The 26,442-nt window shown below is 40.5% G+C and overlaps 1 protein-coding gene across 6 annotated transcripts in view; it reads right to left on the reverse strand.

Moving 5' to 3' along the window:
• PPP1R12A (protein phosphatase 1 regulatory subunit 12A) overlaps nt 1-26,442 on the reverse strand; it is a 129,640-nt gene that overhangs the window by 82,598 nt on the left and 20,600 nt on the right. For all 6 annotated transcript variants that reach the window (XM_083837997.1, XM_083838001.1, XM_083837999.1 and 3 more), the window contains exon 2: nt 2,011-2,141. In XM_083837997.1, the coding sequence (XP_083694123.1) occupies nt 2,011-2,141 (131 nt within the window). The remainder of the gene's footprint in view (nt 1-2,010; nt 2,142-26,442) is intronic.

Here is a 26,442-nt window from a genome sequence, read left to right on the forward strand (position 1 = left end):
ATGTCATGCTGTAATTTTTTCAGAACTTAAAATACAATCTCCATAATTTATCCAAAAGTAAAAGCACCTTTCCATGAACCAGAAAATTCAGTTCTAAAACTGCTATGTACCACATTCAGCCACAGCCACGCAGACCACACACTTATATGCTTTCCAAGAAAGGTGCTTTCTCAGTGAAACTGATGCTGAACCCAGTGTGTACTGTGGGCCAAATAAAAAGCAAATTCCTAACGTCTGCTAATTTCTTATATCAGCCTCTCCTCCTCTTCAAGTTTTGCCTGAGCTGCAAACTGTTGTCAATTTTGTGACTTATTTGAAGCTGAGTTCTTGCCTGGAAAAGCAGTTAGAAGAAAATCTAAACTCTAAGGGCCTCACCAGATCTAAATCATGCTCCATTCAGGTCAGGTTACCCCTCCCTCTGCTCTATGTGGGAATCAGTTTCAAGAGCTTATCCTTAAAAGTCCTCTCACCTTAAAAACACTAACTTCCAACAGCTTAGAGGTCCTACATCCTACAGAATTATGCTCCAATAATCTCACTTCTTTAAAGGACATCTAGGGAAGGTACGCAAACAGGTCCTGTCACAGACTGAGAGAATAAAAAACACGACAGCCTTCAAAACTATTCTAGATTTCAGATACTTGGGTCAAAAGTGAAAAATGTTCTTGTGTTACTCTTTCTTCCCTGAACATCTGCCTACTGTAGGCTGCAATGCCAAATGAAGAACATTCACTCAACTTTTTCCTATTATGGAAAAATTATAGTATATTCCTAGGATAGTAGAGTTTTACCTCCACTATACTGAAAAAAGACATATATTACCTCGGTTTTTGGGGAAATTCTTGTCATAGTATGGCCAACAAGTCAACACTTCCAACATGCATGCAAGAGAGATTACAGCATCAAACATTTGCATAGTGTAGAAAAGCAGATTACAGAAGTTAGCAGTCACACTGTCCCAATTTACAAGGATACACAAAGCACTTCAGTCTCTGAAAACTAAAAAATAAAATTTTCCCAGTGAAAGTGACAAAAAAAGAGTTTTTCCTTTCCCTTCAAAACTTGTTTGAAACAATCAAGCCTCTCAAACTCACGAGACAGAACACCAATCAACCATCCCCTAAACTAAAAATTTCCATCCTTTGCCATTGTAAGTAGTCCTCTAGCATTACTGCTCAATAAAATTCTACCTTATATTTATTTCATCTGAGTCTTACACTGGGTCAGACATCACACGGAGTTTAGCAGAATTAGTAAAGTCTGTGTATTCCTGAAGGGTCTTTGGAAAGGTGCTGCTACCCTCTTTACTGCAAGAACATCGTTTTGAACAAAATATGCCACCCATTTTCTCAGATCAATTGGTCCAGGTTAAGACATAAAACTTCTGGAAAAACTGGATGTTCGTGCATCTTCAATGGCCCCCTACAGGCTTAAAAAATAACATGAAAACCACTCAGAGAATTCAGTACCGAAGAAGCTTTAACTAATATCATAACAGGCATCTAACTTCAATTGTATGATTTTGTTTTACAGCCATAATATTTAGCAGATATCCCCAGTTCATACCACACCTGAAAAACAGAATTTTCAAGACTGCAAATACAACTGCACCATCAATCTCCTGTGTGTAGACTTATTCTGGGATAATGTTTCAGACTACAAATATAATCTAAATTTGAACTTTCTCCCCATAGCAACATTTCTAAAGAAGAAAAATATTTCTGATAAATCACATGACAGTCATGAACAGTCCTAAATGTGTACATCTTATAGCTACAGAAGATACAATGTAAGAAAACTAGAAAGAGAAAATGCAATGCACAAATAGCTATACACACAGTACACTTCATAACCAAAACACAATAAAATGCAATATAAGAGCATTCTCTCTCACTGCGTGTCCCAGGGGCAACCAAAAAGACAATTTATGAATGCTACCCGCTTCTTGTACCCCTCCAACAATATATTAGCAAAATACATGTATTTCAAATATAGAAGAAAAAGCCTTACTCTGCTATATCAAGATATCCACAGGAAGCAGCTGCATGTAGAGGTATCCAGCCTTCATTATCTGGTTGATTAATATTTGCTCCATTTTCCACCAGAAACTTCACCATATCTACGTTATCATCTATACAAGCCTATAAAAAAAAAGGAAAGATTTAAAAAATAAGTTCACATTAAAGCTGTTCTACAATAATACGCATGTTTAAGTAACATATTTAGGAAAAAAATAAGTATGTTCAGGTATGATGCGGGAGTGAGGTTTATTTGTTGGGGTTTGACAGCAAGACAGGAAGATTCTGAGAAAAAAGCAGTAGTTGTCACAGATTTGTCAAAAAATCCTTAAACAAAAGAATTCAAACAGAGTTTAACAAAACCAATAATTATGATTTCCTCAGGTAAATTTGTTCTATTTTTCTGAAAACCCATTTACAGTCACCAGTACAACCTTGTTCTCCTGTACAAAGGGGTTCCCCTTGCAAAGCCCCCAGACCCTAGCTCCCTCACAAGTCCAGCTAAACCAACTGGATGCTATTACAATTGCCAACAGGATTACCACACCATGGAGCAGAATTGTTGTAACCAAGAGATGAAGAGCAGTTTTGAAAACAGTATCATAACATGGTTTTAATTACAACACAGAGGAGACTAAGGAGCGTGGAAGGGGATGCGAGGCTGCGCTTCAGCAATACCCTGATGTTTTCTACCGCAGCGTGCTCTATACCATCATACATCTTGCAACAGCCTATTAATCATTGTATTTATGAACTTCCTTGAGTATCACTTCAGCACATGGCAAAGATACTATCGTTTGTGCACACACTACCATCTTCTGTGCACATACCCTAATTACCAAGGCAGCAGCGTTGCACGGATGCAGAACTACTGCCGCTCTCCAGATCCCCATCGCCCGGCTGCTATTTTGTCTTTCTTCTCTGTGTTTGAGTATTTTTCTCACAGGGTGCTCAGTGTGTTTTCCTGCCAACTTCCATACTGCTGCCCTTAAAAGGGCAGAGCAACACAGAGAAAAGTCCCTCTGCATTTCAGGACGGCAAGGACTCAAAACAGCTAGACCCCACAAGACTGGCATTATTTTTTTTAGCTTAATAAATCAACAATACTACAAAACCAGAAGGCTGAAATGACAACTGTTATTGCCAGGCTCCTAGATACTTCTAGAGAATTATTCCTCTAATAAAAATGCAGCTAAGGGGTAAATTTTCCTTTTTAGAACAGTTCTACAGAAACAAATACTGAAAATTATATATTTTTGTACTATTGCAAAACCCACAAATTTCCTTATTTAATCATCTGTGCTTTCTAAGACAAATCCTGAAGCTTTCCTTCATTCTGTAGTGCTGAGGCAACAGTTACAACGTAAGGGAGACGTGTTGCTGTCCTGTTTAATCAGCCCAGCAAAAACAGCAAGGAATTATCCCTCTTTGACCCCATTTGCTGTAGCAGGGTATGAACTTTAAGGCTTTGTTTAGAATGCAACACAGAACTGTTTTAACAACGAGCCTCATCTGGACTTGTTCATCCATGCACTTTCAGCTGGGCTGTAACCAGACTGCAGTAGACAGCTTGCATTATTTGTTCTTCAATTAAAAACAAAAATACACTCATGTGTAAACATAACATAAACCTGAGTCCCCTTCCTATCTTTCCAGGTATTCTAGAAAAGTGCCTTCTTAAAGGATTTTTAGAAATCATCTTTTTAGCCATTTCCATCCCTATAATCAGCAATTCTTTTAATAACTGATGTATTAACCTACTCCAACAATAAAGAGTACCAGTTCCTCTAGCATACTGTCTTCAAATTCTTCCACTTACCATCAGCGTACAACGTTTACACGATAGTAACAAGCTCTTAAAAAAAAATAATTGCCTCTCTTTGCAAATCATTTTGTTACTTAGAAAAAAAGGAACTAAAGGCAAGACATTGTAACAGTTCAGGAAGAGAAGAAATTCAAGAAACACTGATGTTTACACTTAACTGAAGCAGTAACCCAACCATGTTTCACACATGCAATACACCTAGTTCTTCTGGCAAAAGTAGCATTTGCCTGACCACTGATATCCTGTGTATATTATAATATCCACCAAGTAATCATACGTAAAATACTTTTTTATCAGAAAAACTTAGGATTTCCTGAGCGCTTTTAAACACAGATCTTTTAATATTACATTCCAATATGCTACATGCTCATATATGTTCCGACCCTCCAAAATGTATAGTATATGAAAAAGGGTATCTTAAAATTGATTAGCGCTGTTAAAAAAAAGCCAGGCCATCTGTTAGTGACACAACCTATCACAGAACAAACCTTGCCCGTTTTTCAATTATACGTAAGAAAAACTGGCAAGACATACTCATAAAAATGCTGTTGCTAAGTGAATCAAAAGCTTACATATGCAGCACATTAAAAGACATATGACTAAGTGGCTAAAAATATTTGACCAAATTTGGGCAGTTTATTGTGCCATATATGGCAAGAACCAGCAGAGCTCAGATCCCCTTCCAATGTATTATCACAGATTGCACACCCATGACAAGCAAAGATAAACAATCAGCAAGATTATATACATTGGGATGAGAGAAGAAGAGCTATTAAGATAATAAAAGAATTTACTTGTATGTGCAAATGGGCACTGCTGGTGATCTGTGAACATCTGTGAAGTTTAAATCACGTTTCTCACACCCGATTATACAATCCGAGCAACAGTTATAACAATTTTATTAGGAGACAACAGAAGCCGAAGTTGACGAAATGGCAGATGGTTGTGTAATTTAAAAATCCATCACCTTTGAGCTTCTTTAAACAAAGATTACTTGAAAGTAAATCTTGTACCTGGAAATTTGTATCAGAAACCCACTGAGGCCTCCACAAAGGCTATTACCTATTTTAAGGTGAAGAAAAGCAAATGTAATTTGTAATTGATCTCATTGCTGAAGAACGAGGATAGAGTGTGCCCTATTTCCCCTTGTCCCCTTTTTCCCTTTCATAGCACCAGAGGTGTCTGAGGGACCCTAGTGCCCTCATCACTTGCCATATGAAAGACAACTTTGACGAATGCCGAGAAACAAATGGTATAAAGGAAATTTTATCTCATTGTTTTTTCCATTTCTACTCTGATTGTCGTTGTGTTATCTTCCCAGTCACTTCTAAAAGCAGTATTTATCAAGTGCCAGGAGAGCCTCTATTGTTAGAGACTGACATCTCAACCCCAAAAGGAAAGCTTTTCAGAGCCGCACGATAAACTTAAAGCAACAGCCTCAGAAAAGTCTGCCCTTCTAAACCTCAGGAGGCCGTAACCTGAATATTATTAAAAAGGAAAGAGCCACAAACAGGCCACTTGCAAGTAACAGGAGTTCTGCTGACACAGAGAGCGCTGCCGCCTCCCCCCCACTCCCCGCGCTGCCTTGCTCCCTCACCCCAAATCGGGCAGAAACGTGGCCTTGGTTTCCCAGGCCAAACCTGACAGAAATTAGCCAACGAGCCCCCAGCCGAACAAGACCTGGACCACGGACCGGCAAAGAGCAACAGCTCGCTGCTCTCCAGCAAACACACCCAGGTAGGTCCAGCTCGTCCTGGCAACAAGGTGCCCATGTGAAGCAAAGCCATGTTTTGGACTTCTCCCAGAAATACTTCCTGACCACTCAATAGGGAATAACCAGAGGCCGACTGAACACACTGGATTTTAGCTGTTTCCAACATGACTTCATATCCCAATGTAAGCGGCACATGCTCGGGCTGGCTCTCCTTACTATCAGGTGTTAAGGACATAGGTGAAGGGTAGCCTTAAGTTAGTAAGTAATCTTAAAAATAGATAGCTTTAAAAGAGGTATCTGGGGTGTCCAGTCCCTCAGCAAGCAACCGCCCTAAGGATTCAGTAGACAGGGCTCCTTCCCCACAGCAATGAGAAAACAAGCCTGCTTTTAAAGAAAAGAAAACCCACAGAAATCTTGTAGGGAAAGAGACAAGCAATCAGTTACACAGACCACCACTGTCTCACATACATGCAGCAAAGCACACTTCATTTCTCCTCATTTATCCTTACTATGGAAAGGATTCAGAAACCATCAACACAGAGCAACATAGAGACATAAAGGTCTAAACAAGCCAAGCACTTTGAATTCCTGTGGAAATGTAGGAAACAGGAGAAAGCTCAGGCAGCTGCCTGTAGAACAGTTTATTCCTTCCCTTGATTTACCTAGTGAACCAAGTCCAATGAGTCCACTGGAACTAAGCAGGACGTTAACGTCTTTGTTAACATACCCAAGAATTAAATTAAGGGAGAGCATCCACATCCAGCAGTAGAGATGCTCAAAAGATCCTCCTGATCTTCACCCTCAGCTGCTGGTCACACATCACACCCGGACAGCGGGGCTGACATACGTTGCTGAACTGGATTTCGAGTGCATTCGAAAGACAACTAGAATTTAAAATTAAATAAAGTAAGAAAAGGACAGTAATAAACTATTATCTTTATTGGATTAAAACGGAATGATTTGTTCTGATTATATTAAAAAGCTTTTTATATTCAGAGGAGGCGCATTCTGAAATTCATCTTCACGCCCTAATTCCACTACCAGAGAAACAAGACTTTGCTTTACTGTGAAATTTCACCCGTTAAAAGCCCTGTGTCAAGGCTTGTTTCAAACCGACACTTTTCTAAGAACACATTTCTCAATTTCAACCAGAATTTCTACCACTCATTTTTTGATTTTTGCCACCGTGAGGAAAGGGTTTTGGTAGACAGAGGAAATGAAGGTTCGCTAGTCATGCTCTTTATGAACATCTTCTACTCATCTTCAGCTCTCCTTGAGAAATAAAAGAATAAGCTTCCATGTTGCAATTCTTAATTTTATTTTTTCTTTCAATAAGCCACTAATTGTTCAAGAAGAAATTTGGTGAAAAGATACAAAGCGAGCTTGAGTAACACTTCCCACTTTTGGTAGGTCACGTATTTATGCTTCACGTTAATTAAGAACACAGCATAAAAAAGTGAAGTGGCTTTAAGAGACGCATGAAATGAAATCATAAGCTGTATCTAACTCTCAAGCTAGTGCTTTGAGGTAACCTGGTAGTTATAATGACTAAAACAAAGGAGGAATACTTTTTTCGCACTTGAAATTTAGTTGGGGATCATTAATTCAATGTTTTTGTTCAAACCATAACAGCTGAGGAGCCCAATATTAGTAATGACAATGTCCTAACACTCACTGAATATTTGGGAACACTTCCAGCATAAAGGGTAATAAGAATGACCAGCAAATTACATCATAAATTATTACTGATTATTGCACTTATTTAAGGAATCACTCTAAAAAGCAGGCATTTTACACTTGCTGGCTATTCTTTCTAACAAAACAATACATACAGGGTAAGAAAGGCTGCTGTTACTGTTCACATGTATGGTAAGAAACAGGACAGGTTTGGTGTTGTAACAGAACTTCAGGCACTAATCTACTATTAAGGATGACAAGTGTTGCTCAATTATGAAATTAAGTATAATCTTTCCAGCATTCATTTAGCCAACCCACAAGTTATAGCTTATATTTTTCAGTGAGCTGGGATAATACCGGATATCTCCACATACTGACAAAATACAGTTTTTATATTTATTTTATTAAGTGTGTTTACCAGTAAAAATGGAACAGTTTACCTGCAAGTATTGTTGATAAACTAGTAATAATGGTTATTTTGGTGACACTAGCCTTATTTTAACTTGTTTGTAAGCACTGTGTGCATGATGCATCTGTTATTTCCAGTTAACAAAGGCCTACTACTTAAAATCCTGGAGGGTTGGTACATACAAACTTGTTAAAATGATAGTTTCCATATTAAATAACCCAAGAAACCATTTAAAAAGCATTGCTTCTGAAGTTTTGGCAGTTTGAAATGTATTGTTTGTATTTTTCTCACCCCAGAATATGAGTCAATTTTGGCACAGATTTCATTTGCAAACCCATTTAACCCACTGCAGGGCAGCAAACTATTCTCAGGAGAAATTTCTTGGAAACCTTTTGCTTCTAACTATAGAAAACAAGGGTCCTTCCAGACACCTGCAAAAGCAGGTGGAGAAGACACTCTCTCAAGGAGAAAACATTAATTGAGGCTGATGCAATCTTTCGTGTCCATTCACGTCTTATGGGGAAGGCATGCAGAGACTATTGGAACAAAGCATCCATTAAGCATCATTACTTAAATCAAATGCTGTATAACTGTCAAGCATTGACAAAAACAGACAAATCACTCCAGAATGCAAACTTCTGTAGCTATTAATTCCACTTCATGTAAACACCTTGTCATATGCAAGAGCATATCCCAAGAGAAGTTCACTTAGATTATATGTGCATTCAAAGAGGCACACAAACCAGGAGCTACGTAAAACTGATCACTGTTTAGGACAAATATCCAGTAAGAACATAATGTCATTTCTATACTGACTACAGTTTTGCCCTGTTTTCTCTGAACTACTATACAAATTACTTGCACTGCAGGTTTGCCAGTTTGCAGTTTATAGTTAACATATACCTATGATTTAATTAAGGGCACAATCCATGAAAAAACACTGAAATCTGTGGCTGATTGACACAATCTACATGTTACAAAACTAATTTCATAGGATTTCCCACTATTTAAAACCTACTGGATGCTTACACGTGGTTCTTAATCTGAACTGTAATAGAATACATATATTTGGGTGGTGGTAGTGTGTTTCAAGTAGATAGAGATGCAATTATTCTTGTCCTCTAACCTCCCGCTGAGATAAGTAAGGGGAACGGGAGAGTTGGCCGCAACACGTTATCTGCTATAACCAGAGTTACTTCCATTCCTGCTAGGAATCCCACTAATGGATCAGGGCTTTCCTACTTTTGTTCAAAAAAATAAATAAAATACTGGCCGCCTAATATTACATGCAAATCTTCTTTCAAACAAATGTTTGTTTTCTTGTTTCAGCCGCATGCAAATCTTGTTTCAAGGACACTTGAAATTCTCACACTAGAGATTATTAGTTAAAACTACCATACTAATACCATTCTAAACATATTAAGCTTTATTGACATTCATGTATTTCAACCCAAAGAAAAACCTCAAGACAACTTGCCAAAAAAAAGAAAAAAAAGAAACAAGCATGACAAAATAAATGAACAAACATGGAAATGAGATGTCATGGAAAAAAAATGCTAGCTTCTAAAATTGTTTTAGAAGAGATACTGATACTCCAGCAGATCTATTTGGCTGAAAGCACTTTTCTCTCCTGGCTCGGTATTTTGAAATTAACCTGCTGAAGATACAGGATACAAAGGACACTATGAAACAACCTTTGCCTAAACTTCACACAAATAAGGCTCTCCCTTAAACTCATGTATTAAGCATCAGAGAAACAACTTGCTTCCAACTTGTACTGTTCTTTCTCGTTTCTTTCAATTTAAAAATAAAACCAGTACGTTCTGCGGAACAACAACATTTGCTTTTGGAAGTAGATTCAGATTTCTTATCAGCTTTATAATCACAATGCAGGTGAAAAAGCATGAGTTCACTGACAGAAGCGGAGCAAGGAAGATCTAACTGACGGTATGGTATGACAGCTAATGTGATGTGCGACTGAACCCTAAAGGCTTAGGAAGGTAGGTATGTACAAATTACGTATGGCAGATGCTCATTTGTTATACACATTGGTGAAAGCATTCATTCAGCAGCACCAAATCTGTGAGTGTCAGAAGTTGGGAGTTCAACCCAGAAGTGACTTTCAGGCAACAGAAATTGCTGCGTGAACAGAAAGCCACCTCGCAGGTGGCCTTCCCACTCTTCTGACCCCTGGCTTCGCAGTTTGCTTTCTGGGACCATTTCAACAACCTTGGCTGATGCGCTGTGCTCCGTGTGGCATACACACAGCACTCCACACCCACCTCCTGGCAGGTACAGAAGCAGCCTTTATTAGGTTTAAAAAATGTCTCTTGGATTAGAATTAAACAAAATTGCACACTGTAAGGATACAGTGCCACTGCGCAGTTCTGTTTTTATTAAGCATTTATTGTTACTGTCTTGGCAGATAGTGTTAGCTCTCATGATAGAAATCTGGTAACACAATCTGTAAACATTAAATCTGAGAAGGAAAAAGCTGAGTCACATAGTATATGTATTTATGTCCCAGGCAAATTTAAGAATATGCCAATCGTATTTCAAATTCTTCGATTTTTTCACCAGTAAAGACAATCTTCTTTTAGCATACTGGCAACTAAACGAGCTCACGTGCCAAAGCAGCTTTTCAGTTTAAAATACCTCATGTTCTGATATCCCCTAATACACTTTCTTAACCAAATTAATCATCTAGCAAAACAAAAAGGCATCAAGAAAACTTGCTAGAAGAATCCGTTTTTATAAATAAACAGGTTTGTTCGCTTTCATGTTTCTTGGATTTAAGCCACGTGTGCCAAGTTTCCCTTGTTACCATTGTGCCTAACTATCACCTCTGTAAATCTCCGAGTTCTTCAGTGGGGTGAAAAGACAGAAAGAAAGCAAAACCAGCTGCCTTTAGGGGCTATGGCCACGATCCACAAGCCACCTGGCATCTCGATCTCTTGCTTCGGTGGGTTTTTCATTGCTTTATAATTTCAGCCAAGTGAAGCGGCAAAACGGAGTAGAATAAAAGTTGTATGAAATTTCATAAAAGCACTGATAAGTCTCCATCCCATGATGGGGAAAAAAATACATGCTCGGATGTTGATTGGGTACACTAAACTAACCAAGGTAAACTTTCACACTCACTTTTCTTGCCCCCTTTAACAGAAGAAAAACCATGATTACAGGTACAAAAAGGCAGTAAGACACTTAAATTTGCAAATACAACTGGCATCTATGCATGCCTCCTCCAGTTAGCACTTGCCATGTGTGATTTTGTCCCCATCTTTATATGAAATACTAGAAGCAAAAGCATATTTTTAATAAGCCGGCTTAACTGGTATTGCCCCCCCCCCCCCCCGAGAACTCTACGTAAATAAACAACTTTTTCGTATATTCTGATTTAGCATAATATATAAAACAAGCACGAATGATACTCTGGTAAGATTTATGTACATTTTATACATAAATAAAGAAATAATATAGTCATGTTGCGCCTAGATGAAAACAAGAATTAAATGAGAAGTGAGTAAAAGTGGCATTTTGGATTGCTTAAACATTAGTTAAATTATCTTAAATGTGTCAAATATATTAAAGTTTATCAAAATTGCCTTTGCATGTAAAACTCATTAAACAAAGCTAGCGCTGCATATAAATAGGAAACGTAACTAACTGTTTCTCATCATTTCCTGTTTTTAAGGAAAGAATATATTTCTACACCTACTTTCTACTCCTAAACTGGCAAAAGAAAAGCTACCTTTCTGCAATATTAATCCCAGTAAATTTTTCAATTTATGATCAAACTTCTAAAGCACTGAATTGGCTGAATAAATTAGAAAGTTTTCTGTTGTTCAAAAACACTAAGTCCCGAATTTGACTGAGCCTGCAAGTCAGCTTGTGCCAAATGAAAGTGGAGCATCCTGAGTGTTGCTAAAATTCTAGCAGAAAAGCAAGGACTGTTGAAATAACAAAAAAATAAAGTTTTAGTGAAGTTATCCAAAAGTCTATTAGCCAAACTTACTACAGTAAGAAGCTGCTCTTTCTGAAAACTGTAATTTTTCACAGAGACTTTGTCTGTTCAGGCAATAACACGATGACAAGCCTTCCACATCTCGTCCCCTCAACATCAGCAGGTACCAGGTAAGAGTCTTTGTCAGGTGTAAGAGCTGCTCAGGGCAGCCCTAGCTCCGAAGCATGCCAGCACACATGTGCTGATAAACCTCCAGTTTCTGGCAGCATTTTAAATACCTAAAGACAGCACAGTATGTTTTACACTCATCTGTAACGCATACCCATTTCAACTTCAACAAGAAAAAACAAGCAGCAGCTCTTCAGTTTTCCCTTATAGAACACGTTAGCTGTTGTACACTATCATTTATACATAACTACATTTTAAAAATAGCTCAATTAATTTCTGACTTGAGAAATATATATATTCACTGTAATACCTCAGTAAACTGGGACCTGGTCTGCGTTTCTCATCTGCTGAAAGACTGAAAGAATTGCTCAGGAGCACCACAGGCACAGACAACGTTAACTGTCAAATTGACAAATTTGGGGTCAGGTAATTTCATTTTCCATATTGTATATAGACACTCAGCATCATTTTGAACAGCCTGCCCAAAGCCTTTTTTCTAATTTAATCTGCTGAAAGAAATGCTGTTGTGATCCCCAGAAGGTAAGGCACTTCCAACAGACGAACATCACCTAGACTCAAATCCTCTGCATGGATAAGACCAACTCAAACTACACCTGAAGCCAAAATTCAAGTCAGACTAGGCACTTCAGGAATCTGTTCAAAGTTAAATAAGGGTGTTCTCGTGCTGTGCTGTAGCTAAATTTGCTAAACAATCTTCTAAAATAGCTTACATGAAATACATTGCAATGTTTTAGTATAGTTAACAAAAATGTTTGTATAAGCAAATAAGGAGATGAGTATCAAATGTACTATAATCTTTATTAAGAATAAAGAAAAAGTGTATTCAACACACAGCTCGGTTTCTCTCAAAGGCTAGTTATGCAGCTGTTCATCCACACAGATATGGTTTGCAACTTCTAAAAAAGGCATTTTTGCCACAGTGTAACTTAATACCCTATTTTCAATAGGCCAGCCCCATCATGCAACCTACTGCGCAGATCCTCCCTGGCTGGAACAAGGTCGAAGCTCCGTACTCGCCCCTGCGTGCTCCCCCCAGCCTGGCAGGATCCGTCGTCCTCCTCCAACCCGTACCTGCCCAAAGCCGTAACCAGCTCGGGAAAACAGCCTGGGGTGCTTCTTAGCAGATGATATATAATGATTCATCTCCCGCCACAAACTTAAGACTACATCCACTTTGTGAACCTCCCCTCTCCCAAAAAAGCATGACAGAAGCACCAACTTTGACAACTGACTACCTCGGTTATAGAGGAAGTACCTTGGTATGCTTGCCCCACTATAAACTCGTTATGACATTAATGAACAAACTGCAGGTAAACACAAGTGCCTAGGAAACCACCTACATCTCAATGACACTAAGAAATGGACAGGAAGACAACAGTCCACATATGAAATAATCTAAGTTTAGAGATTAACCCACCTGCCAAAGGATACACCACCACATATATACATACACGACAGCTCAAAAGAGGCAGAAGAGACTCTTTTCTTTCTTTTCTGTTTTAAATGTGTATCACATGGATGAGAAGCCATTATTCTACAAGAAAGATCAATTTATCAGGACAGTACACTAGTGCCGATACAGCCAAGCAATGGCAGCAATTAAAAATAAAATATTTAACAAATAAAAATGTGAAAATCACTATAAAAATGAAAAGGGTGTAAATCAGTATAAATTGTAATCAATCCGTAGTAGAAATTTGTAAAGAAGAGCTATGAACATCAATGAAAAAACAGCTGGCAGGGGCAGAAATACTAAGCCATTTTGTAAGTGTATTAAGAATGGGGAAAAACCTACCAGTAATGTAGGGCATATATGTGAATAATATGGGGGCGAGAGAATTGGTCAACAAATATGTCTATTTCATGTTTTGAAAGAAGCAAAAAGTTTAATTTGTATTGCATAATGAAGATTATATACCTACCATTCTACTAGTAAAAAAAATAAATGCTAAAAACCCACAAATAACCGTGTACCTCAACAGACCTTGGTAATATGAATCACAAGCATGCTTAGGCAGCTCTCTAGCCACTATTCAAGAACTTAGGGCAGCTTCAAGTCTGCTGATATCTAATTTCTAAACAGATCTTGAAATACCTGGGACACAGCAGAGGACTGTTACGCTACACCAGCACGACAAAGCAAGAACATGGATGGATAAACAAGTCAGCCCGTCAGCCATACTAGACAGAAGAATTAGAAACAAAACCAAAAAAATCAGCATGACATATCAAGATAACTAATGTCCATTAGGCTTATTACCATGCCATTGCTTACACTGCTTCAAAGGCTTGCTTAGCTTCACCAATGCTACCGCTGCTTTTTGGCACCACGCAGCCAGACCCAACCACCACTGAAGGACCCCAGCTGACATTCCTAAAACCTGGGGCACCAGCAGACACAATTTTGAACCAGCTTGGGTCCACTGAGGCTTTTTAAGCCTGTTGCCTTGCCAGGTGAAAGCTGACCCCACACAAGGCAACTGTCTCTGTTCATGGATATTCAAGAAAGCTCATTAGCGTTCGTGCAGCAGACACCTGAGGTGCTGAACCCAAAGAGGCTTCCCTGTCAGAGGACACCTTTAAGCATGATCCCTTAAACCTGAGTTAAACAGATGCCTCAATTTTTTTAGCCATTGTAGCCCCTCACCACATCAAGCAGCAGAACCTAACTCCATGGTTTTGGCACACAATGCGTGATAAGACAGCAGAAAGGGGATGTTTTTGAGAAGCAGTTCTCTAGACTGCATCTGTCACCAGCTCTACTGTGCATCTACTAACAGCAAGAGAGGAAAAAGCAAGCCATACTCTTCAGCTCTGTGCATATTCTGATGCAGGAAGAAAAAAAGCCACATACTGACTTTTGGTAACTATATTAAGAAAGGCAGCATACTATGAATATTCCACCTTTGATCAGTATATTAAGAAAGCAGCTTCTTTTTCTGCCAATTGGTGTGTGTGCCCCACTGCCGACACCGCCTCACGCCAGGCAGCTGCTTGTGTGCTGCTCCACCGCCGCCGCTGCCACCGCTTGCTTGTCTGCTACGTCTGCAGCACCTCACGTGGCAGGACTTAAGGACTCTCCAGGTCACAGCTGTTGTCACTGCCTATTTTGTGTGACACGTACTGCCTGGAGAAGTAGCGCCTGCCGTCCCCGAATTCTCTGACGACTCCACCACACTTCCTCCAGAGATCTTCCTATTTAAGGAGAGAGATGTGGGGAGGGGAGTAGGTCCTTAGGTCCTCGCCGACCAGCACAAGGAATTCAAAGATCCATACACACGGTCAGACAGTTTGCCTTTGCCTGCTCAGTCCCACATGCCAGGTTTTGGAAGCACAGACATCAGTTTCAAGGAGAAAAGGCGCTGAAGAAAATTGCTAGAAAATCAAAGGACATCTTAAAAGAGGCACAGTACTTCTACTCACTCCTTTGGCAATGGTGTCACTTTGCAGGAAGCTTTCACCTGAGTCACAGTGACATACAGGTATTTCTTCCTGTGCCTTTAACAACACATGATGTCACTTTTAAGAAGTTAGTAAAAGAAAACTTTGGTAAAAGTTGTTGTAGAGAAATACTGACAAAAACAAGAACTTCATAAAAATATTCTAATTGAGCTTGTAGGATCTTCTTCCCCTGCTACATTCGGTTTTAGGTAGTTATAGAGTAGTTTAGGTAGTATATAGTTTAGGTAGTTATACAAAAATGGCATCCCAGCTGATAATAACTAAGCCCTCCCGTGGAAATTCTGCATATCTCTGAAGCCCTTCAGAAGATGACAGTTTCAAAGTACGTATAATATATCATTCCTATTGAAAATTTTTCTTCTCTATGCTTCAAGATGAGTTTTAAGCAATATTCAGTTCCCTGCAGGAGGTAGTGTTATAAACCTCGCAAACCCTAACCTCTTGGAGCTAACAAATGCTATCCACCCAGGGCACGATCCTGCAAGAGCTCACTGTTGACAAACAGGGAGGACCCAGTCTCCCTCCTCATTCTCAACCGCACACTCCCAGAAGCATTTGTCAGCCTCTCCACTAGCCAACTGAACTCACCACCATGGCAGAAACAACCCTTTCTCCTCCCCCACCCATTAAAAAAAAAAAACAAAACACAACAACAGGAAAGGAAACAGCAAGGTGGGAGGAAGAAGCAAGAGCACGCCCTTTCAAGGCAGTAAGCGTATTACCTCAGTTGCACCTGGAGCCGCAGCCACCTCTGACTGCTCATTCTCGTGACTAATTTTGGAGAAAAGGTTAAAGGCCTACATGTCGAATTATGTAGTAAGTCATCTGTGCTGACCTCTGAGAGACCACTGACACCCCTGAATTCAGGACAGAAAACACACTGCCCTTCCCGTTACCAGTACTGTGTCGGCTTGAGAGCGCTAACTAGGACCCCCGAGTCCGCTGTTTTCCTGACCCTGGCAGCGTGCACGTCATCACAAAATTAATCATAAACGCTTTGAAGTCTGCTTCTTGTACAGCAGACTGCTTGTTAAAGATTGTAATTATCAAAGAGCACAAAAATGAAAGCCTGGTGTAAAAGCACATTTACTTCAAGTTTAGTCAAAGAAATGGGACTGACTTCACTGACTGCATTTCTCCCGCAAATACGTGAGAACAAGAGCTAAAGTAAAAAGGGGGAAAAGTGCAAAGAATGACACAGATTTGATTATATGGAGAAAGCGTACACACTGCCTGAGAACAGGGAAAGCCCCTGTGCTGCAGAGCTTGTGGACAGCGGGGACAGAGCGGCAGCAGGGGCAGGACAGGCTCTGACAGGGACGACTTGCAAGCCTCCCATCCAGACAAGCTGACGAAGGCCCACCTGGCTTCCTCTGCTATTCCATCATCCACCACTCCTGCTGCACACCAACAGCTCCTGCTACACAAACTGTTTTTAGGCTGGGTCCTCAATTCAGCCTCAGGAACTATCAAGCCATCTGGCTCGGGCCTACGCTCCAAATACCTCAAAGAGCAGCACGAAACTGCCTCCGTGTTAAACAGAAAACTGAAACTCACCCCCTGACGTGTCAGGGGACTACCTCTGCTGCCTTGAGCTTGCTTTTTCTCCTCCATGGTGCACATCTCCACAAGAATTCCTGGAGGGAAAGCTGTTCTGCCACTTAATTTACAACATTAAATTAGCCAAAACGTGCTTAAGCTTTATGCTTCTCTAAGGACTTACATTAAATACTCGTTTATGCACAGACCTATATATAAGCAGTAATAAGGCCAACCAGCCAAATACTCCAGGAGTAGGAAATGCTTTAATTAATGCTGCCTAAGTCCAATCAACTGGCCCCACAAGCATATGACCTATGCAGTCCTATGTGACCACTACTTCCCTGTGGCGAAAGGATCTTGCTTCATTCAGTCCATGATATTATCAATGCTTCCTTGACGGGCAGCTACTCAAAACTTTGGATTTTTCTTCACTGTTGACTGTTTGGCCCACACTACTCAAATCTTGTTCCAGACAGAAGTCATTTTCTCATGGGCTCTTCTACATACCAGCGCTTATCTCCATTTAGGTACATAAGCATTACTTTTGTAAAATCTCTGGCACAAAAGTATGCTACCACTTTACAGATGGCAAACAGACAGAAAGGTCATCATAAACAGTATCCCCTGATTCAATCATACACTTTGAAATACCACAGAACTGAGATTTTAGGATATAAACCATTTAAAGACATTTCCTTTTGTTATATTTACAGGCACACAATTTCATTGTTTCTACAAACCTTCCTGCAGTCTCCTACTCCATATACCATTCTCTTCTTTTTCCCCCAAGTGATAAAGCAGAAGTCTCTCACACAACAGCATCTTTAATCAGTTGGTCTGAATTATCCCAAGAGCAAATCCTCCATACAGGTCCTATAAGCCAGGTATGATGACAATAAATTAGAGCATTAAGAGATTAATGTGTTTAAGTCCAAGTAGGTATTTCACAAGCAGCATTAACTTAACTACCTGATATCCAGTACACCACCACCCAAGTTCCATTATTTCAGTGCTCCAGGTACCATCCATTCTTTCCTGCTTCCTTTTCCACATCACCATTTAATTTTCCCAGCTCTCGGTTCACGCTGACAGCCAGCCCACATCTGACAGCTCCCTTTTGCCTCCACTCTTCTGCCTCACTTGTACACCCCTACGCTGCGTCTCCATCTTATGGCTTCTTCCTCTGTGCCACTGGAGGCAAAGTGGTCACAGCATGGATAGTACCAGTGTAACTCTAAAAGAAGCTGAGAAGTCTATAGCAACCTGACATTTGAACTGCTTCCATGATCTGAACTATCATATTCAGAAGTAACTTAAATATATCACTGTACAGTGCTACAGTCTCTTTAGGTCTTGGTAAATTCTCTTGGATATCAGTTTTTCTCTGAAGCACTCTGAAGTTCTCCTCCGGTGAATATGAAAATATTTGAAAAAAAAAAATCTTCCAAAAAATACTAATACTCTCCAACATGCTGGAATATTAAAAACACTGATCCATCCAGCAAGACTTTCGCTTTGCTTCTCCCAGCCTCATTAAGTATAAAAACATCCAGCTGTCATTCTGCAGCTACAACTGCCAGAACATCCTGTTGTGGTGGCAAACCCAACACTGACTAGCTTAAGAGAAAAGGCAGTATCATCCTTCCTTACAGTTCTTAACTAGCAGTAGTTAACTAATAGTAACAGTTAACAAACAGTAAGAGGACAGCCTTTGCAGAGATCCATTGATCAAAGGCATGGACCGTCTGCCATAAGAAGAACTCAATAGGCCAGGCCTCTTCAGCCTCGAACAAGATTACTTCAATGACCATGTAATAGATGGCTACAAAACATGAATTATACAGAGACAGCAAGCAGCAATCAGCTGTTCACCCCTTCTCCTAGGACAAGGAGTAGAAGTCATTATACGAAGCCAGTGAGAGCTGGCACCAAAAGCCATTAAAAAACAAAAGCTGCTTTTTGAAAGCTGATTGGAATGCCCCGTATCAGCAGAAGCAGAGATGACTTACTACTGAGCTCAGTAGATTGGCCTTTCCTTTTAACACAAATCAAGCACTGGAACTATGTGATTAACTGAAGGAGTCCTAAAGGCCTTAGGCAGCCCGGATATAAAAAAAAAAACCTCCTCACTACAAGTCAAGTGAATACCGTAGTACTTTCACTGCTTGATCTCCTGATCTCAGGAGGTAAGTAATAAAGTGCCCTGCTCTTCCCCTCTGCGACAGCACACGTTGTTGTTTCATTAATATTCCAAATAGAGGTGCTGACACTCTCGCATTCTCAATTTATTACGCTTCTTGTAAAACAGGATTCTGTGTATCTGGAGAAAGAGATGTGATTATGTGTAGTCTTTCATTCAAGAGGGTTTTTTAAAGTATAGGTATATAAGTTACCACAGGAGAATTACAGCAAAGCCTACGTGCACCCTAATACTTGCGAGTAAATACAGGGTAGCTTACACCTCACTGCGAGCACAGTCATTTTCAATGAGTGGTGCCACCATACTCGGATGCTTTTTCCAGAGGAACCTGAACCAGATCTCTCTGAAGCAATAGCTTCATATGCAAACCTGCACAAACACTTATTTGAGGCATTAGCATCTATTCAGGCAGCTAACAAACAGGTCAAACGCATGGAAAAAAGGGATGCCGGATTGGGTCGCCTACCTTTGTTTGTAACAGCTACAGGAATTATCTATCGCCAGTTTACAGCAAGCTGGGGTGAAGGCACAACAGCTTATCTGAGAGCAAAAGTTCAGCGTGCAACAAAGCGGGATTATCAATGCGTTACCAGTTTTTATTAAAATAGCGTTAAATCTTCGGTATACAGCCACTGCCACAAAAGGAATTTCTTCCACTGGCTACATAGGCTCTTGCCACACTTTTAGTTTTAATAATTAGCTACTGTGCTACTGAAGGAGGCCAAGAAAGAGGGTATTATGGACAAAGCCAAAGCCAGCTGGGCTGTGTTTTTTTTGTTGGATGGCTGCCTTCATTTCCCTGAAACACTACAAAGCGAGCTGACCATATAAGGCACTGGGATTCCCATGGAAAATGCTTACACAAATCAGATCCATACCGTCTTTTTAGCCTGTATATCGCAGTTAATGTGAACGCTTGCCCTACATTTTTAAAAGATATTTCAGGATTAAATCTTAGCTATATAGCGTTACTTTTGCTTTAGCTGAGTTTATGTAAATAGCCTTCCAGAAGAATCCACAGCATAACATTCATCTGAACGCATTTCTGCTGGCAGTATTAGCCCAGATCAATTTCAAAATTGCAGGCAGCATTAATAAGCACAACATCGTTGATTTTGGTGCAAATGAAAAGTGCCAGAAGAGCCTAATTCACAATTTAGGGGACTAACAGCGAACCAATCTCCCTGCCAACCGCTGGCTGCAGCCCGCATTTATCAGAGGCAGCAACTTGCTGCATGGAAAGATTATTTGTAGCCTAGATTCCAACGAGAATAACTCTAACAAGCAAGGGCTTATAAGGAGATGGTAATACAGAGTCTACAGAGAAAGGGCAGGGAGAACTGGAGAAAGCACCATTCTTGAACAGGCGGGGGGTGCGACACAAAGGGGGAAGGGAAGGGAAGGGAAGGGAAGGGAAGGGAAGGGAAGGGAAGGGAAGGGAAGGGAAGGGAAGGGAAGGGAAGGGAAGGGAAGGGAAGGGAAGGGAAGGGAAGGGAAGGGAAGGGAAGGGAAGGGAAGGGAAGGGAAGGGAAGGGAAGGGAAGGGAAGGGAAGGGAAGGGAAGGGAAGGGAAGGGAAGGGAAGGGAAGGGAAGGGAAGGGAAGGGAAGGGAAGGGAAGGGAAGGGAAGGGAAGGGAAGGGAAGGGAAGGGAAGGGAAGGGAAGGGAAGGGAAGGGAAGGGAAGGGAAGGGAAGGGAAGGGAAGGGAAGGGAAGGGAAGGGAAGGGAAGGGAAGGGAAGGGAAGGGAAGGGAAGGGAAGGGAAGGGAAGGGAAGGGAAGGGAAGGGAAGGGAAGGGAAGGGAAGGGAAGGGAAGGGAAGGGAAGGGAAGGGAAGGGAAGGGAAGGGAAGGGAAGGGAAGGGAAGGGAAGGGAAGGGAAGGGAAGGGAAGGGAAGGGAAGGGAAGGGAAGGGAAGGGAAGGGAAGGGAAGGGAAGGGAAGGGAAGGGAAGGGAAGGGAAGGGAAGGGAAGGGAAGCTTTTGAGTCGATGCAAGCAGAATGCTGTGAATCTCAAAGAAGGGGCAGGAAAGAAATACATGAGGACTTCAGAGTTAGGGTAGGCAAACACAGGAATACAAAGAGCCGTAGTTAGAGCTGTGTGCCAGCATGACGACTGGGTCTTCCGAAGTCTAGGATATATTATTTTGGAAGGAATCAAGCACTCAGATGTTGGGAAGCAACATTTCTAGCACAGTATCAAAATCAGCAGAAAACACTGCCACTCCTCTTGTATCCCGCTTTCACTTACTTTTTGTGTTTATTAAAAGTCGTGGGATTTTTTCTTTTTAGGTATGAATTTCACAGTATGGATGAATGTTTCGTGAGAACTTAATTTTGCCAGTATGTTGTACGGTGTGGTGAAAAAGTGCCCAAACCTCACAGTATTCTGTACAGCAGAGAACCCGAGCTGGTAAATTAACTAGGATGTTTGCATCTGCTATAACTGGGACTAGAATATAATTCTTAAATAAACACAAAGTCTGTTGGCTCATAAGGACAAAAAATGTGCCTCTAGTTTAATACAATCTAAACAGAACTATTCCTTCCAATAAATGCCAGCTGCTGACAAGCCTTGCTACCTTCTTGCAGTCCACAGAACATTCTCCATAACCTAGCATCGAGACTAACCTCTACTTTTATTAAAAAGAATATTCAGCAATTTTTGAAACCAGCCCTGCTTCCTCATTACTATATGGACTGGTGACCAACTGACTGTATGACACAGGCTTGTGTGGCATGACGTCGGGAGTTGGTACTTTCGGTACAGTATTCTCCATCTAAAAATTCCCTTCTCCTACTGGAGATGTGAAATTTTAGATTATTGTTATCCCGTCTGTCATGGGAACGAGATATGTTCAGTGAAACAATGTGCATAAATACTAAGTAGTGTCAGTCACCAACAATTCTATTAATTACTCAAAATTTAAATGTTTCTTCCATTGCATACAGCTTATGCTATCCACAGCTGTTTGGGGATTCCCTCTGCCACAATCCAACTGTTTACAAACTGAATAACTATGTCATCACTCTCTTAGCTACTATTTCAATCACTCACATCAAAGAATATGTAAAATGTCAGCGCACTCAACTTCATATATCCTTCATAAAAATACAGGGGGTTCAAATTAACCATTCTCATTACATTTTCTACAAAACTATCTGAGTTTTTCCCATATGCACACTGGAAAATTAAGTTAACTATCAGCACACAACCACCACCTGCTCTAACACCTAACCACTCTATCATATCACTACAGCAACCCTACCAAAAACTAAAGTAAACTTCAAATGTTTATCTTAAATTACACATCCCCTAGGATCCTTCTGATTTTTCTTTCTAATTTTCTGAGGAAAAGAGGAAGACTATGTTACCGCTTACCTCAATGTCTGAATTTTAAGTTATCTGTATCTCACATTCTTTGTTAAGGTGACTACCAAAAGTTCTGATTTGGAAAAGCAAAAGCACTCACAGAAGGATGAACCTATTCTAAGTACAATGCTGATTTATGCTTGCATCCATAACCAGAATACAACAGCCATGATTTATAAACGTGAACAATTCTCTCCTCATTGAGAACTTTAAGGACAGTCTTCTAAGTATTATAAGAACACGGTTTATTTTAATTATTACTATTTTTATTTTATTTTATTTCCTATAATACAAATAAACAGATTCCGAATGGGATGGGCTGACAAACTAAAATTTAATTTAAAGGAACAGTCCTCAAGATCTGGGACAGAACATAAATGTAGTAAGATGCAGAAATCCACTAGTCTCTCTTCCCAGAAGAAATTTATTTAAAAATAGGGACACCTTAGTCGGGGAGGGGTGGTGTTGGTGGGGTGTCTTTTCATAGGCACTAAATATAAAAGATGGCTGCTACTTTAAGTCAGAACAGAAATTTCTGTTTAGATATTTTTCCTATTAAACTAAATAAACATATACATCTCCTGAAGATACCTTTTCTATTCCAGATGAAGGGCTGAGTTACTGGGAAAAATCTGAAAAATCAGTAAATCCAGACGTTCCAGGAATAATCTTTCACTTTTCCTGGATGAACTAGGGGAGTTTCTGTGCATAACTGAAGAGTACTTAACCACATAGCACGATTTCACACTTAGTATGTTCAGTACTGAAGTCCAGCTAAGAAACTAAGGTTATCCTGGACCAATAAAGACAGAGGAATGAACGCAGAGAGAAATTTCTGGGTCAGATCACTACCAACTTTTATTTCTCAGTTTTGCCTCACAAAACAGTAAGCGTGATGTTTAAGACAGCCTAAAATCTCATAGCCACTAAGATTTATATGACGAGCAGGATAGGCAATACCACCAGTTAGAAAAAGTAGCACAAGAAGTAGCGTGTAGCCAAACAGGACCCATAATCAGTTTTATTACAGAACGTTAAGTACATATGTGACCACAGTATAAATACAGACATGAAGTGGAGAGATGCCAACTGAATTTCTGTGTAAGATGAAATTTCAGTCTGTTCTTAAATTTACCCACAAAACTAACCACCTTTGAAACCTATGTGCCACACGAGGAATCAGAGCCTTTTCTGCGCAAGTTTGGAATTCACTTGGCTAGTGCTCCCCCAAATTAAAAAGATCCCTTAAGGAGGTCTAAAGTGTTTAGATTTATGCAATTTCATCCACCAAGGAGAGCTATGACTCCATTTCTCAAGGTCTTATCATTGGGTTGTCCTAAGCAGTAATTTAATGGACTGCTCAATTAGTTCTTGATACCAGTGTTTTGGGAATTACTGCATTCCTATTGCTAGCTTGTCTACCACGTGATTTGCCAAGTAGACAAACTTCTCTCCGTAGAGTAAACGAGCACAGAAACCTACACAGGCTGCCAACAAGTACTGTGCTTAACTAGGCATTTCGTCTATAATAATGACAGCACTGAAGTTCAGTGCATCCACACCCCAACCTACCTAAAGTAAATGCATATAGTTCAGAAAAAGGTAACTTCAGGTAACTATAGTAGCTATAACTGCATTCCTGCTCTGTAGGATATTAATTTGCTAAAAGCATGTTTTATGTGGCCTTGGACTCAAAAAGCCACATACCCTTGCAGCTCAAGATACATGGACTCTCCTTACAAGTTCCATCTCAGGAAGTGTGCTCTCATTCAGTTTCTATGGGCACCCCAGACAGGGTATCCTCTGGGGCAGCTGGGATCACGAACACTTGTCTGGAAGTACTGCATGCAGTATGGAGACACTTCCAGAATCATCAAAGCTATTCTCAAAAAGCCCTGCACTAAATATATGGTAACATGTTAACATTGAGGTAGTATCGCGTTAAAATGCTGCTGGCCTTGGGAAAGGCACAGAAAATACTTCCTGCTCTGCTGAGGACTCACTCTTGTTACACTAAATTAGGTTAGACTGAAAACCACAGCACAACCATAGCGTGCCGAAGACATCTGAACGCTATGACCATGGAAGGTCAAAGTCCCCTGCAATGTGGTAGCAAGCAAGCGGAAGAGGAAAATGAGATGGCATGTGAGATTTTATCTTTCCAAGTCAGTCTAGTCCGTAGACTACTTCATTCCCATAGAAACAACGAATGCCTTAGACAGTACAGGTTGCTGAAGCAGCTAAGTGCTTGAACGTCCTAAGCTACAGCGTGGTGTACGAAGAGGGGGGTTCCACACAGCCAATAGCTGATGCTGCACGGTCACTCTGCACCTCCTCGTCCCGTCACCAGCAGTCACTGGCTTCAGATTTAGAGTATCTCACCCCCTTCCCCTCCAACTGCCTAGGAACTGAGACGAGGGCAACTGCCCATCAGCAGAATTTAGGGCAGCAGTCTTCATGATCACTTAGGAAAAGAATGGAAATTCAGGTCAGGGCAAAACAAAAGCATACACCCTTGTTAGTTTAATGAGTGACTATCTAGAATGTCTTAGGCCTCGTAAGGTGACAAAGAATAATACGCACTCCTCTTTCAAAACCTGATCTTGATCACATGCTGGGGCACTCCTTCCTCATCCTCACTGATCTTGCGAAGGCACATCTCACACAACTGGAGAGGACAGTTGTGAAAGATGATGTTGCAGATTGCAACCGCCGCTTTCTGTGGTCACAGTGAAGAAGAATTCAGATTCAGACTAGCTGAATCCAAACCCAACTCAGCAACCTTCTGACCACGAAGCTTTCAGTAACTTTGCAATCATTCCCTGTATCTTTGTACAACATGATACTGTTGAATATTCATCAATACAATAACGTGTACATATTTGCACTAAAATCAACACAGGCGTAGAGTTTCAGAAGAACAGAGTTTGACTTAAGATGGTTTTAAGAATCAATTCTATCTTCACAGCCCTAACGAAAAGCAACAGGACATCAGGGACACCAGTGATAGCACCCTTATGAATCAGATGGTGAATGAAGAAACAGAGCTGTGTTGTATCGCTCAAAGTTCTCACACGAAGAGGACAAAAGCAAAAACAGTGAGTGGTGAGACAGAAGGCACTACCACCTTCCTGTTCCAGAGGTTTGAGTTTAACCACACTAAGCAGTGTGCATACTTATAGAGCAGACCAGACCAAAAAAAAAAAAAGGAAGAAAAAAGATAAAACAGCACTTTGATACTGTCTGCAGTAAAACAGGTTTAAGTATTACCATAGATGGTTCCCTTCACTAAGCAACGTATTTAGTTAAAGCAGATGCAAAGTGGGCTTAGATAAGAGTTGTTTACTGCTCTAGAGATGAGGAGAATAATGCATTTGTAAACTGGGAAGTTACTACCATGAGCTACATTAAAATTATACCCATAGCTTTGAAGAATCAAGAAACTAGAACATATGAATTTACATGTGCGCTTTGACAAAAGAGTGCTCCAATTCTACCAAGAAACTGCTGTAGTTTGGCCCTGGCTGAGCAAACCTTATGGATGATTTTATTAAAGCTGTGTAAAGCGCTCCCACGTGCAGATGCAACATTCAGTTTTTGGGTCTACGTTCCCTTCTGAACATAGCAGAAGCCTGTAAAGACTTCCCAACAAATTAATCATTGTCTCAAACAAGCACTGATAACTGAGGTTTTGGGATGAAGTTGTCACTCTTGGATTAATATTGTTCTTAGACTAACGACATGAAAGGCCTGGAACACAAGTCCTATGAGGAGCAGCTGAGGGAACTAGGGTTGTTTAGTCTGGGGAAGAGGAGGCTCAGGAAAGACCTTATTGCTCTCTACAACTACCTGAAAGGAAGGTGTGGGAAGCTGGGGGTCAGCCTCTTCTCGCAGGTAACTAGCGATAGGACTAGAGGGAATGGCCTCAAGTTGCACCAGGGGAGGTTCAGGCTGGAAATTAGGAGACATTTCTTCTCAGAAACAGTCAGGCATTGGAACAGGTTGCCCAGGGAGGTGGTGAAGTCCCCAACCCTGGGGGTGTTCAAGGAAAGGCTGGATGTGGTGCTCAGGAACA

This window comes from Anser anser (genome assembly GCF_964211835.1).
Source record: "Anser anser genome assembly, chromosome: 1".
Lineage (NCBI taxonomy): Eukaryota > Metazoa > Chordata > Aves > Anseriformes > Anatidae > Anser > Anser anser.